Source organism: Xyrauchen texanus, chromosome 14 (genome assembly GCF_025860055.1).
Source record: "Xyrauchen texanus isolate HMW12.3.18 chromosome 14, RBS_HiC_50CHRs, whole genome shotgun sequence".
Lineage (NCBI taxonomy): Eukaryota > Metazoa > Chordata > Actinopteri > Cypriniformes > Catostomidae > Xyrauchen > Xyrauchen texanus.
In genome coordinates, this window is record NC_068289.1 from 5,157,968 (window position 1) to 5,173,633 (window position 15,666).

The 15,666-nt window shown below is 40.7% G+C and overlaps 1 protein-coding gene across 1 annotated transcript in view; it reads right to left on the reverse strand.

Annotated features, from left to right (window-relative positions):
* The window catches only part of LOC127654950 (diacylglycerol kinase beta-like), a 144,991-nt gene that overhangs the window by 96,485 nt on the left and 32,840 nt on the right, over nucleotides 1-15,666 (reverse strand). Inside the window, exons 3-10 of the mRNA XM_052142529.1 lie at nucleotides 14,896-14,972; nucleotides 10,122-10,275; nucleotides 7,165-7,227; nucleotides 5,500-5,757; nucleotides 4,821-4,973; nucleotides 3,491-3,540; nucleotides 273-347; nucleotides 19-138 (exon numbers count right to left, since the gene is read on the reverse strand). Coding sequence (XP_051998489.1) covers nucleotides 19-138; nucleotides 273-347; nucleotides 3,491-3,540; nucleotides 4,821-4,973; nucleotides 5,500-5,757; nucleotides 7,165-7,227; nucleotides 10,122-10,275; nucleotides 14,896-14,972 — 950 coding nt within the window. The remainder of the gene's footprint in view (nucleotides 1-18; nucleotides 139-272; nucleotides 348-3,490; nucleotides 3,541-4,820; nucleotides 4,974-5,499; nucleotides 5,758-7,164; nucleotides 7,228-10,121; nucleotides 10,276-14,895; nucleotides 14,973-15,666) is intronic.

Here is a 15,666-nt window from a genome sequence, read left to right on the forward strand (position 1 = left end):
ACAACTACGTTTTCTTACCGTCTCCATTCCCAGCAATACCAAGAGTGGAATGGTGGTCATTCCTCCTCTGATCCACTCCTCTAGTGTGACTGTTCCATCTCGATCATAGTCAATCTCCTCCATCATCTCCTTAAGAATCTAGAAGACATGGAAAAAGACACATGAGAAATAGATTTCACAAGGAGTGTTTGGATGGCCTGCTGTACGTACACACACACACACACACACACACACACACACACACACTAAATAATAGTAAAGGTGGTTCATACCGGCCGAAGTTCTGTAGAGTCCCATTCCAGGTACTCAGCTACATGGACCATCTGATTTATTATGCGGTCGAGTTCCTAAATCAACAATCATAATTACTTAAGACAACATACACATTAAAGCATACACTTTAAAAACACAGTTGACTTCTCATGCAGATATATATTCACAGTTCCATCGTTTTATTTTTCTGTGTCTCTCTGTCATACTTCTGTGTGTACTAGAAGCTTTTGCCACCTGTCTGTGGAGCGGAGGGGGGCGGGGCCGGGCTACAATGTCGCACGCCCGGTCCCCAATCGGCCTGATGGGGCGCGCGAGGGATAAAGGCGGCCGGTGACGCCGGTTCGAGAGAGAGAGAATTACGAGCATGTCCGTCATGTGTGTGTTTATGTTTGTGTGTTTTGGTTTTGAGTTTAATTAAATATTATTTATATCGACAAGCCGGTTCTCACCTCCTCCTTACCCATCTTAACCCCCTTACATTGGTGCTGAAAACCGGGAGGGATGAGGGATGCCCGTCGCAGAGTCCTCGACACTACCATCCACCCAGGGGAGCGCCGCTACCATCTGCTGGGTGACGGAGTAACCCGTCCGCCCAGATGTGGGGAATGGCCGCCGTCCGCAGGGCGAGTGGGGACGGGATTCCCTGACCTCCTGGAGCGATGGAGCCGCTGCCAGGGGCGGAGGAGTACCCTGCCGTCCCCCAGAAACCCGGAGGGGTCGAGGTTAAACCGCCGTCCGCGAGGGGAGGAGGGAAGTAACTCCCCGATCGCCTGGAGCGGTAGGGCCGCTGCAAGGGGCGGAGGAATGTCCCCAGGTGCCGCCAGAAAAGCGGAGGGGCGTTATGTCCGCTGGGGGTCGGAGATTTGACTCCGGTTCGCCTGGAGAGGAGCGGCTGTCATCCGCCGGAAAGTGTGGCATAGTGTTCGAGGACCAAACGACGGTACATCAGAGAACCGGTGAGTGAGCTTCTCTCTCTCCTCTCTCTCTCGCTGTCGCACCATGTTGGCCTTTTCCCTCGGCTATTTTTTGTTGTTGTTTTCCCCTCCTGTCTCCTCCCATGTCGAGTAAGGCGGGGATGACCTGACGGGGCGCAAAGCACGACCCTCCCCAGGGAAAGGGGGGTGTAGGTCATGCCGGTGGCACCCCGGCCTGAGGTAACGCCGAGAGGAGAGTGGAGCGGAGGGGGGCGGGGCCGGGCTAGAATATCGCACGCCCGGTCCCCAATCGGCCTGATGGGGTGCGCGAGGGAAAAAGGCGGCCGGTGACGACGGTTCGAGAGAGAAAGAATTATGGGCATGTCCGTCATGTGTGTGTTTATGTTTGTGTGTTTTGGTTTTGAGTTTAATTAAATATTATTTATATTGACAAGCCGGTTCTCGCCTCCTCCTTGCCCGTCTTAACCCCCTTACACTGTCATTTCATGTGTTTAACCCTTTAAGCTAGGATGGGCCCGCCAAGAAAAAATTATAATTATCAAAATATGAATAACTACAGTCTTGACCAATGCAAAATAGGTATGGTTTTAAAGCACAGAAGCTGTACTGTACAATGCATGTAGGCATTATGTCCAAAACTGAAGAAGTGCTTTGAAATTTGCAGACAAATCAGAAGTGTTCTGTTTTCCATACATCCATTCATCTTCTATATCCGCTTGTCCTATGTTGGGTCACGTGTAGTGCTGGAGCCTTTTCCAGCTGTCTCTGCCAAAGGCAGGGAAACACCCTGGACAGGTGGCCAGTCCATCACAGGGCTAAGACACACAGACATACACATTCACACCTACAGGGAATTTAGAATTTTCAATTAATTTAACCTATGGGGAAACCGGAGCACCCAGCAGAAACCCACGCAAACATGCGGAGAACATGCATTAAAGACTTGAACTGAGGACCCTTTTGTTGTGAAGCGACAGTGCTACCAGTGTGGTGGTGGCGTAGTGGGCTTAAGCACATAACTGGTAATCAGAAGGTTGCTGGTTCGATCCCCACAGCCACCACCATTGTGTTCTTGAGCAAGGTGCTTAACTCCAGGTTGCTCTGGGGGAATTGTCCCTGTAATAAGTGCACTGTAAGTCGCTTTGGATAAAAGCGTCTGCCAAATGCTTAAATGTAAATGTAAATGCTAGCCACTGAGTGAACATGCCGCCCTGTGTTCTGTTTTGATAAATTACTAATAATTTTGCACTGCACATATTATTATAATTGGTAAAAACATCAAACGGATAAAATATTAGATACAATTACTTAAAGAGGGGATTCCCATTAAAAAGAGCCCACACACAATGTAATCTTCTGCAAAGATCATTAGATAATCCACATGAAGCACAATGAGCACACAACACATAATGTGCTCTCTGGCTACAAATATGTTAACTGTCTCAGATCAGATGACTTAATCTGAAATGATACAGTACATTGTCCAGTGTCATGGAATACTAAACCGATTGTATTAGGATTCAGTTCGCTGCAACCAGAGGTGGATGTCATCCAAATATGGGCTGAGAGGATCGTCCACTCTAATTACATATGGCCACCAGGGGAATGCACCAAGTACATAACACAGACTCAATGATGGCTCAAATAACAACAGAATGGAACTGAATGAGATCTCGTTACTCATGCCTGCATGCTTTGGAGAGAGAGCATAACTTTAGTCATTGTTGTATTTGCATGTGTAATTAGTTCTTATGTACAACTGTTATGTTTTATTTGTTTGGAAAGGCCTAAACATTTTTGGACAACAGGATAAATATATTCTTAATGTTATAACTTTTGATTGCTTTGACATATCAACACAAAATTGTACTCAGTTACAGGTGACATGATTGAGAATAAAATAAAAGTTTTTTACCTTATTTACTTCCTGAGACATATATAATTTAATATCAGAAATATAAGAAAAAAAAAGACATTTTTTTTTGTGTGCTCTATCAGCAGTTTCTTAGGCTGAGAGTTTTATTTGAATTTATGATAATCCATTGTTTTTGTATTACACCAAACACTTGACTCTCCTTGTTTGATTATTATTCTTAATTTGTTTTAAAGTTATAAACTTACATTTTTTGGTATGCCACTGCAACAGGAAATCTTTAATAACACCCTCAGAGCTTAAAGGGTTAAGCATACTTGGCAATACATCTCTTTTTTATGATTATGTAATACAATTCAGCAATTCAAAATGTAATTTGACATACATATAATAGAGAGATAGGACTTACTGAACTGTCCAACACACCATTGCCATCTGTGTCGTATAGCCGGAACATGACTTTTGGGAGAGAGAAGCAAGAGATAAGGAACCCCATGCAGTTTGTAGTGTAACCGCAAATGTACAAAAAGAATTAGTGGTTTAGAATTAGACCCTCACACTATCACCTGGAGCCTTTTTGAAGGCAGGGACACATTTGAGTGTGACACGGCTGCTCTGTTATCAATGGGCAGACTGAAGCTGTAAGTTAGGATTAACCTTGTGTGGTTATGACTTTCTATGCTAAATAAGTCAGACAGGAGCCAGGACTTAGGTTTGTCAGAGCTAGCAAACATGGCAAACAAGGACAGGAGCGCAGATAACCCCTTAATTAGTAAGGCGGAGCACAATTCTGGAAGCCTTCTACTGTCATTCTCAATGGCTAAGTTACGGCTACTGAGCAGATCTTATTATATACCTATGTGCAGGTCAAGACTAAGATGTGAATAAATGAAGACCAGACAAAGATGTGAGTGTACATGTAAAACACAAACCTTTAAACAATCATGTTACTAATATAACTACAGTGAAAGATACAAATATCACTATAAGTCTGAGTTTCCATATGTGTGATGTAACAACCTCAGGTTGATGGTTTTACTTGATTGACGAGTGGTTGGAAGGCACGAGAATTTCTTCCGACACAAAGGCTATCGACTAAAATCAAATGAACTAATTTTAAAGATCCATCACTGCCACACCGGATTTAAATATGCATGTGACTAAAGAAATTAAATATATAAAAGCTGTAAAGGTGAGGTTATGTATCATTTATAATGTATAAATATATTATGTGGCAATCTCTACACTGGCTTCCTGTGAAATTCAGGGTCGATTATAAAATTAAGATTTTTGTCTACAAAGCACTATCTGCCCACACGCCCCAACATATCAGTGACCTTCTCCTCTCTTTCTCCCCAACCAGAGCACTCAGGTCTTTCATCAACTTTTATTGAGGGTTCCTCATTGCCGCTATAGATCTAAGGGAGAACGTGCCTTTACTTTGATAGGTCCTAATCTATGGAATAGTCTCCCTTTCCATGAGAGGTCAGCTTCATCACTAGCCATTTTCAAATCTTCTTTAAAATCATATTTTTATTCTGTAGCTTTTGAATAGATCATTGAATAGCTTGAAATGGATAAATACATGATGCTGTATCTAAATGTTTTTATCTATATTATTATGTTTTATATTTAACTTTATATCACTCTGCCATAATTTTTTTTATTTGTTTGATCTGATTCTGTTGACAAAGCTACCAACAAAAGTAGCTTTATATAAATATAAAGAGACAACTTACACTCAAGCTTGTCCTCTGGTGTCCCTCTCTCTAGCAGGGACAGGTAGCACACAATGTCTTTTAGGAAGACCACTTGGGGCGAGGGCAGTGGAGAGCCCTTTTGTGGAGAAGGACTCCTCCGGAGAGATGAACACTTCTCAGTTTGACTTCGCTCTGGAAAGATGTCAAGTATCACATGTCTATTAGAAATTACATCAGATATTACACCAAAATGTTTGTGTGTGTGCATCCTGATCTACAGAAAATAGAGGTTTTGACAGCCATTAGCCAACAATATATAATTCCGATCTGGCAATATTATTTAAAGGCATAGTTCACCCAAAAATGTAAATTCTTTCATCATTGTTTCACCCTCATGTTGTTCCAAACCCATCTGACTTTCTTCAGTGGAACACAAAAGGAAATCTTAAGCAGAATGACAGCCTTAGACACCATAGAAAGAAAGATGCAATGAAAGTGAATGGTGACTGAAACTAACATATGGCCTAAAATCTCCTTTTTGTGTTCCACAGAAGTAAGAAAGTCAAACAGGTTTGCAACAACATGTGGGTAAGTAGCAAAATGGTGACAGATCTTTTTGGGGTGAACTATCCATTTTATAAGAACCTAGTCATGGATTACATGTGGACAAAAGCAAGGGTGATGAAGATCAAGGGTGTTCACTTTACATGACTCTGACCTGGAGAGAGACGCGGGGAGTTGGTGGTCTTGGAGAGAGCCAAAGCATTGCTGTTGCTGCTGCCTGCTGCGGGCTTGGACTGCGTGCAGGGCGACCGGTGGGGGCCTCTGGGTGTGTGGCCCCCTGTTCCGGAGTGTTGTGAGGAGGAGCGGGAGGAGCAGGGAGACGGGGTGGCCCCTGAGCTTGGAGAATTCCCTGAAGAGTGCTCTGGTGTAAGGCGGCCCATAGCGCTCAGAATACTCTTTCCATTCATACCTACTAGTTAAAAAGAGGTACAAGAAAAAAGAGGAGAATGAAGGTGATAGTCCACAATGAGGCCAGCGACAGAGTGTAATATAAAAGGAAAGGATGATGAGTCTCATTCACTAATTGTGTTGGTGCACTTACATTTCTTTCTAAATTTAGGATCAAATAAATCACAGTTGATAACAAATAAACAATAATAAATACATAAATAAATAATATATTTATGAATAATAAACTAGTTATTAATATAATATATATTTATTTAGAAACGTAATTACTAAGTGACAGATAATAATGTGCATTTTAGTTTGAACTAGGATAGGTTCTGCATTTAAATTAAGTCTATACTTGTAAAAAAAGATGTTTATTATGTTTCAACTGGTTCTAAGAATGGCACACTTGGTTTTACTAGAAGATATATATTATATGAATATTTTTGCTGAAAGTGATAAATGGCTGTACAGGTTGTCCAGAAAGCCCTTCTATGGAGATGATTTGGGCATATATCAGACTAATTACTAACTGCTACTCCACCACTGGGGGGCAGTGGTGGCTCAGCAGTTAAGGCTCTGGGTTACTGACTCAAATATATTTACAATATATTGGAGTCATGACCGAAAGAACTAGGTCACGAGTACAAGCGGCTGAAATGGGCTTCCTCAGAAGGGTGGCGGGCTTCTCCCTTAGAGATATTGTGAGGAACTCAGTCATCCGTGAGGAGCTCGGAGTAGAGCCGCTGCTCCTTTGCGTTGAAAGGAGTCAGTTGAGGTGGTTCGGGCATCTGGTAAGGATGCCCCCTGGCCGCCTCCCTAGGGAGGTGTTTCAGGCACGTCCAGCTGGGAGGAGGCCTCGGGGAAGACCCAGGATTAGGTGGAGAGATTACATCTCCACACTGGCCTGGGAACGCCTCGGGGTCCCCCAGTCAGAGCTGGTTAATGTGGCTCGGGATAGGGAAGTTTGGGGCCCTCTGCTGTAGCAGCTGCCCCCGCGACCCGACTTCGGATAAGCGGTTGAAGATGGATGGATGGATGGACAATATATTGGATTCATCAACATGAGGCTTAAAATACATTTTCGTGTTATGGGTCAGTTTGCTCTGGCAAATTTTTTTAAAACTATTCAGCTTGGAACTTCTTGGTTTGTTATAGATGAAACCAAAACTGGTACTGTAAAATGATACAAGACAAATGTAGTGTCGCACAGGGTCCTGAAGAGGAAGCTGATGGCGTTTAGTAAATATTCACATATTGATAGAATATATTTCACTGGTTGATTTGTCTGACATCTACACAAACAATCAAGCTGAAACACACTTGGACAACATGTAACAACACCGGGCGAAGTGACATGTTTGAAGGGAGTCAGTTGTGATGCAAGACTTTGTCCAATTAAATCACACCACCACACTTGCTGTGGTACCTGTTATGGGAGCACAGGCCACTTCAGTCTGTATAGAGATGCCTGCATCGATGGACTGGGGCTCTGCAGAAACAGGGGATCAAAGTAAAGTACAGTGGAATAAGTGCAGATTTAAGAATAATGAGAGATGGTGTGCATTATGAGTGTAGTCATCTAGGGACAAAAAGGAACACTAATATGGCTATTAATATGGATACATATCTATCAGTCATAATGAGTGAAAAAGATGTTCAGAATGACACACTACCACAATAATTGTACTGTTGAATGTATTGTTCTATATGCATGGAGAACCATTACGTTCTGCTGTATTTGCCAAAATGTGCAGAATTCAGCCAGAACACACTGCGTGGTCTTGCACTATGCAACGCACTCGACTTTCCATTTCCAGTATGACGAATGAACCGGAAGTAATATCAACCAAGGATATAACATCTCCTTCTTGACTCATTATTTGATTGTAAAAAAGTTTCAACATTTTTACACATATTTGGATTAAAATGACAAAATAACCATATTTAAGGCAGATATGATAAGTGATAAACTCTCACTGAAATAAACATGCAACACAATAAGGACAGCAAATAAAATAATACAGTTAAAACTGTACTAGATGTGTTCTATATTTTGAGGGAACTATACAAAAATGACATTTCACTCTTCAATCCTCTTATTATAGATAAGTATTAGCATATTCACGAGAATTGTCTTTGCCAGGTCATGAAAGAAAGAGCATGGCACTAGATGGCACTGTTGACTGTTGAACGTTTCATTAAGTCAATAGCAATTTGCCTAAATGACCTCAAGTCTATGGTCAGACACAAGCCAAACAGCACCCTTTCACATGAGTGGGCTTTTGGCCAGGAATCCTGCATCATTTTTGGAAGGAGAAAAATCTGTCCATCTGTTCCTTTTAATTTATTTAGTCTTCACAGAAGGATAGCAAGGAGAAAGGAGAGCAGGGGCCGGTTGCACCAGCTATCTCTTACAACTTAGCCTAGTTGTGGCGTAAATGGGCACTAAGTCACAATTTACACACTACTAAATATTTGAGCGTTGCACAATAAACTTAGGAATGATGTAACCCTATGTACATGTATAAATTAAATATTTATGGAAGACCAGGAGTAACGGATGGAATAAATATTAAGCACCAAATTAAGCACTGGCTTAGTTACAAACTAACTAGTATTTACTAAGCCCTTAGTGTGGACTTTTACGACCCAACTTAAGTGAGACCTTATGCACATTAGGTGCAACCCATCCCTAGTCTCTAGGCAAGAGCAGGTTTATTCTCTGCATTACGTTACTGCTCAGACATCCCAACAGATGGATGTCAGATCTTCAGACGTCTGCCGGTGCATTGCCGGTTTGAGTGTATGTGTGTTAATGTATATGCAGGTCTACAAAGAAAGTGGTGATGTGTAACCTTATTCAAGTAAGGACATGTGCATCAAATGGTAACTGTGTTTCTGAAGAGACTGGTAAAATGAAACATAGGTTTGACTCAAGATTCAGATTGAACAAGCCACAAAGCTGTAGTAAAATGCAGATACATGCACACCTGCGAAAATACATTCTATTTTTATGCAACAGGTTGTAATGTTGGCAACCATAAACAGCCTATAAATCTATAGTTACACTGTCCTAACCAGGCGTGACATGACAAGTTTCCAGCAACAAGTAATTTGTCTGTTCATTCTGAACACGAAACTGCAGTACATCATATCACAATCACAGCCAATGAAACTATATTTAATGTTTAAAGGATTGTTCAGGGTTCAGAACAAGTTTATCTCAGTTAACAGCATTAGTGGCATATAGTTGATTTACACAAAAAGTAATTTTGGCTCGTCCTTTTTTAATTAAGAACAGCAAAAATCACAGTTAAAACAATGCACTTACAATGGAAGTAAATTGGGCCAGTCTATAAACATTAAAATACATACTCTTTCAAAAGTATAGCCAAAAAATGTACCATTATACACATTAACATGATCTTAGAGTGATACAATTGCTTATTACATGGGTCTCTGGAATACTGTATTCTGATTGGTCAATGGCACCATGCAGCAGTTTGATATTTCTGAATAACAACCGCACATCCAGGGATTAACACACATCAGACCAGTCATCCGGGAACTGTGAGTATGATCACTTGTAAATGGTCTGCACTTATATAGCGCCTTTTTAACCTTAACGGTATTCAAAGCACTTTACACTGTGACTCATTCACCCATTCACACACACACATTCATGCAAGGTGCTAGCCTGCCATTGGCAGCAACTTGGGGTTCAGTGTCTTGCCCAAGGACACTTCGGCATGTGGGCCGGGATTGGAACCACCAACCTTGTGATTAGTGGCCAACCTGCTCTACCAGCCGCCCATCACTTTGTGGTCTCTACAAGTACAAGTATCATAGGGTTTATGGACTGGCCCCATTCACTTCCATTGTAAGTGCCTTTCTGTAAATACTGTTTTTAGTAACGAGTGGCAAGTCCAAATTATTTTCAGTGGTAATCAACATTATGCCAAAAATACTGTTGATTGATTTGAACTTGTACTGAACCGTGAACATTTCTTTGATGTACAGTTATGAGGAGCAGGATTTTAGACTAATGACCCAGTGCAACACCCCAGATCTAGAAACCAAGCGATCAGCAAAATGTCCTGCTGCTCATCCCTTGTCATGGCTGGTAAGAACAAATACTCAAATTAAAAAGAACCGGATTAACATAAAATCACTGTAACACACAACCTCTTGTGGCTTATTGCTTTGTTTTACAATACTCAAACACTCATTCATACATTTTAACAGTAGCTGCAAAAAACAGTAACTTTAGAAAAAATGACTTCTCGTTTCAGAGAACTCATTACACTGTTTAAATGAATAAGAAATCTTGACCTTTACAGGCCTGTTATTGATAGTATGAAGGCATTTAAATAGACTATTTACCTAGCATGCATGCTCCAGATCGAGAAGCGTCAGGGGAGCTGCCTCCACCATTCTTGCTCTTGAAGGAGGTGAAGAGGTGTTTGCACAATTCCTCCGGGATGTTATTCTCCAGGTAGGTGGCCATGAAAAGCGTGAAGCCCTCATAGTCGATGGGCTGCAGGACACAAGTGGAGAGATGATTAGAAAAAGGAGATGGAAGCCTTTTACACGATACAAAGCCTGACCATGTATATGTAGCCTCCTGTTCCTGATTGTTTTCAGCAAAAGAGAAGATGTCCCTGTCTCTGGATATGAATGGTGCGTTCAAGCATTTCATTGTGATAAAAGGAAACTTCATTATGACACACGACAACAAAAAGACAGAGGTGGCCCACTGACGCACATTAAGGACAGTAAAAACTAGGGCTGTCAATTTATTAAAAAATTGAACATGATATGCTTGTTAATGAAACTTTAAATCAATATTTGCTGATAAAAGCTCCCAAGTTAAGATAATTCAAAGACATTATATTATCGTGGTAGATGGGTTTAGCATTAAATAGACAAAAAGTGTCTTTAGAAATCTACAGTATATTTACCTTATTTCCATATCTTTGCACATAAGCCTATGACAGGCCTTTAGTCCACAAGCAATCTATATTGCAATAGAGTTTGTGAATCTGTCCGAGGTACACTTAAGGGTCATTCACACTTGAGTTCTGTCTGCACAATTTTGTAATTGTTGGTCTATCATATGTGTCAGGCGGAGGACGTCTTTAGCTGTTAAGTTGTGTTACTCTGGCATTTATTCCCCAAAAAGCTTTTTTAAAAATGTAATTGCTCTGAAAGTAGGAAAATTAGCAAATTCCTTATTACAGAACGTACATATGATTTTGGGGGCATGAATTGTTAATTTGCTTTAAATTTGCGTTAATGCGTAAATCGTACCAAATACTATTTAATTTGACGGCCCTAGTGAAAAACACAACAAATTTGCACATTTTCACTGTTAAAACATAAAAACATAAAATCATCTGAGGTTACAAAAATACCTTGACAAGAAGGTCATTAATATAATTTCCAAAGAAACTGAAAGTTGCACAGACACATGGTTCACACTGAAAAGCACTCGCCGCAACCTTTGACCTATGACCTTTAGAAGACATTATGACCAGAGCGTGACTTTCTTTTTAGACAGGGATGGGTATTTGGGATTGGCAAATATGTCGGGGGCATGCAGTATGTAGACACACCAAACCACAGAACATGCAGACCCAGAAGGCAACAGCTTACTTGGTTGAAAATATCTTGCTTCTGTGTGGCAGTCAGAGATATATGGAGAGGGTAGAGGGAGAGAGGGGGGTTATAGATACTGTAGTGGTTGTAGGTGTAGAGGGAAGGGTTCAGTGAATGGTGTTACCTTTCATATCCTCTGGTCCTCTGACACTAAACACATTATATGAAATGTTTTATTGCTGTGTGAAATTACTCCACCAGTGTTGTACTTTGTGCTGTTTTGTAGGTTTAGTGGCATTGAAATACACAGATTCATTTGCATAATCCTTACTTTAAATGAAAATGTATTATTTACTCACCCTCTGCTGCAGCGCTCAAATCAACTATGGAGCAGGTTGGACATTTGATTTGAGAGCTGAAGTGGTAGAAGTTTATCAGTGAATAACAGCTTTAATTTTTGTTATTGTATGGCTTCAGAAGTCCTGGAATCTAGCAAATGAATCATATGGAGTGCTTTTGTTTTTTGTAGGCCTAGCAATCATTTATTTGTTTTATCGAATTAATTACATGATGTGGCAATTATTTCGCATATATCAATATTTGCTGAGAAAGGCCCATAAATAAAGATAATTGAATATATAACAATTTTAATAATTATAAATATGTGGCAGGGTGGAGGGCGGGGCCGGGTCGTGATTATACACACCCGGTCCCTTATCAGGCTAATCAAGCCTCCGAGAGGGATAAAGGCCGACTGCGGAGGATTGTGCGAGAGAGAGAGAGATAGTTTACGGACATGTCCGTCATGTCCGTCATATGTGTGTTTGTGTCTGTTTAAGTTTTATATTAAAACTATTATTTATATTGAAAAGCCGGTTCTCGCCTACTCCTTTCCATTGACTTCTTTACAAATAATATAAAATAAATATAATATTTAGATTATTAAAGAATATTACATTATTGTGTCTGACAAAGCATTTATTAAACTATACAAAAATGGCTTTAGAATATATAGTTATTTTTAATTCTAAATATTTATTTCCATTAACATATTTTTCATTTAGGCCTATTTCCTTAAGCCTAGTTTTAGCCTATTCTAGACAGAAATCCAATTTTTATTTGAGTTCATCAAGCTCTCACAGCTCTATCGGTGCGATTAAAAATATTTGTCTATGCAGTATGTACACATGGGTCAGATAGACACTCTTGGGGCATCTCACTTTGGTTGTGTCAGAATATTGCATCAGTTAAAAGGCAGCTGTGGCTCAGTTGGTAGAGCGGGTTGGCCACTAATCGCAGGTTTGGTGGTTTGAATCCCAGCCCACACATCTCCACATGCTGACGTGTCCTTGGGCAAGACACTGAACCCCAAGTTGCTCCCAATGGCAGGCTAGCACCTTACATAGCAGCTCTGCCGCCATTGGTGCATGAATATGTGTGTGAATGGGTGAATGAGATGCAGTGTAAAGCACTATGAATACTGTTAAGGTTTAAAAAGGTGCTATATAAGTGCAGACCATTTAAAAGTATGGTAGATTGAAACTTTGAAAAACATGTCTCAAGAAACGTGCATTCTATTGTGCTCTGCCCAACTGTCTTTGAATGCAAACGCACGTCATCTGTGGAAGGCTCCGTATTCATTTTGTGCTGCCTGCTGGTTTGACGAGAGTTCTAGGAACCGCCTGAGCTGCAGAACGCAAAAACTGCAAGGCTTATTACAGAATTTAGGAGGCATTATTAATAGTGGATATTTTTTTACGCATTATTTTTCATACAATTAAATGCATTAAATGAACAGCCCTAGTTTTCTGACAGCAAGGGGTTTAAATTACAGCCTGGTCTCATGAAAATGATGTGACCATGGAAATATTCTTGCAAAATGAAATCACATGCCTTATTACACGTTTGGCTGCAGTTTCCCAGTGAGATGTCCAGCAGGGAGCGCTAAAAGCAAGTGAAATGGTGTCGTAATCAGACCAGGGTTTTAAGGTGAATATTAGATGGAGGTTTTAATGAGTAAAACATACCTCGCTAACCAAAAAATGTAACCTAAACCTAACCAATAGTGATCTACAATGAAATGAGAGGTAGACACAAAACAGACATCATTATCCTTAACCAACACCTAATTCTAACCATTAGTGTCCAAAAACAAAATGAGAAATTAACGCTTCTATGACATTCTATTACAAAAATGAACTCTATAAATGTCAAAAAGCCAATACGGCAAATATGGATAAAATGGCAAGACACGTGTGAGAGAAGGAATTAGAGGTGGAAGAGAGGAACTTGCATGCAACGGTATGCCACAGTTGAGGGGATTCCAACCATACATGCCACCAAAAACAGGAAGGTGTTTGCATGAATATAGATACACCAAGTTAAATGGATCGCTCACCAAAAAATGACAATTCTGTCATCATTTACTCACACTCATGATGTTTGAAACCTGTATGACTTCTTGGAATGTTTTTCCATTCAATGAAAGTGAAAGGTGACTGAAACTAACATTCTGCCTGACAACTCCTTTTCTGTGCCACAGAGGAAATAAAGTCTTACTGGCCTGATACAACATGAGTGTGAGTAAATGATGACACAATTTAAATTTTTGGCTGAACTATCCCTTAAGTCACTGAACCCAATCACTCTCTGTGTTACAGTATTAGCAAATGAGTTTGTATAATTTGGTGATGTGAGAAGTAGTGTAACCACCCGTGGTTGTTAAAGGAACTTCCTGTTTGACTTTCAAAAGTATAAAACATTAATGTTGGCCCTGTCTTCAAATAATGTAGAAAAACCATGAACCATTTATTTAACCTTTCCCTGGCACCCATTCTAACTCTCTTCATTTTCGCAAAGGTTACTAAGCTGCTGTAAACTTCATTATGTCAAGACTCTCAAAAGAGCTTGTTGATAATTTGGCAAATGATATTTACAGGCCAGCAGCAGTAAAACAGTCAATCACGCCTTTATACATGAGTGAAATATAGTAATCTGTCAGCATAAGTCTGTAGCACAGTGGCACTGATGGCATGTCACCACCATTTTGAGCTATTTTCCAGGCTTTAGATTTACAGGTGGCCACAACTGAACTAATAAGTAATGAGAAGCATGCAATGTCACACAACAGCCAACCTGGCGTCGCTTCAGACCCATTAAGTGCACCAGGTCTGATTCTGTATTGATTCAGCAATAACATTGGGTCGCAACCTGTGGCGCCAAACCCTAAGCAGCTTCTTATTTATGTCAGCTTGGAGGAGAGCAGAGAAATATAATGGTGACACTCCATAAAGCAAATTATCAATGCGGCTGCCTGCGGGGCCTTTGTTGTCAGGGCAACATGATGCATGGACTTTCTGATGTCAATGTGGACCTAGTCTATTAGGAGGAGGTATCTGGGCACCTCAAATCTGGGAGCAGATGACTAAGCATTTACTGTTATGACTTGGGGGCTGAGTCAGGTCATATTGGTGTTACAGCCAGAGGTTTCACTACCTCTAAACAGATCATTTAATAAGGTGAGATCAGGGCTTCTCCTGTGGTAATAAAATACCTTTACCTGCTTAGGATTGTACTTGGAGAGGACACCATTTCCATGAAACTCTTCCAGCACATCTTTAAGCTTCTTGGAGGAATCTGAGAAAAGAAAGGAATAAATTAGTTGGATATATATGATTTAAGCAAATGTAACCTGGGGAAGTCCTTGGACTGTTTATAAACAATTGATGGTACTTCCTGCATGCAAAACTGTTTGGAATTGTCATAGATTCTGGACATTAGATGTTAACATATTGATTTCAAAGGAACATTGACACATGACATTAATGTAAGCAAATTACATAAAGAACTGTATTGGTTTTTCATTGTCTAAGAACAATATATTATAAAACAGTGTAAAAAAGGGGGGACAAGCGACATGACAAGCATGGGAGCAGCCGTGGCCTTTTCTCTCTCTATGTTTTCTCTCCATAGCATGTTAGATGCGTCTAACACTATAACACACATCGGGGAAGGTGTTATTTTCCAATCCTATTATTTCAGGGGGAAAGGAGACCACATCCTGCCCAGGCTGGAGAGGTCAACATGTGGAAAATATATCACATGGGCTTACAAGCCACACATGGAATTAGCATGGTGGTAGGTCCTGCCTGGTGAGGGAGGAGCTCTACAAACACATCGACTGGGGCAGAGGGAACTGCCCAAGGGAGACGCGGGTCCGCCGACAGGGGGACCGTACCGTGAAAAATATGACACTGGGTTTTCCGTGATAACCGACACCTGTGGAGCACCTATTCCGTTACAGAGTAATTAGTACCCGTAGTGGGTCTGG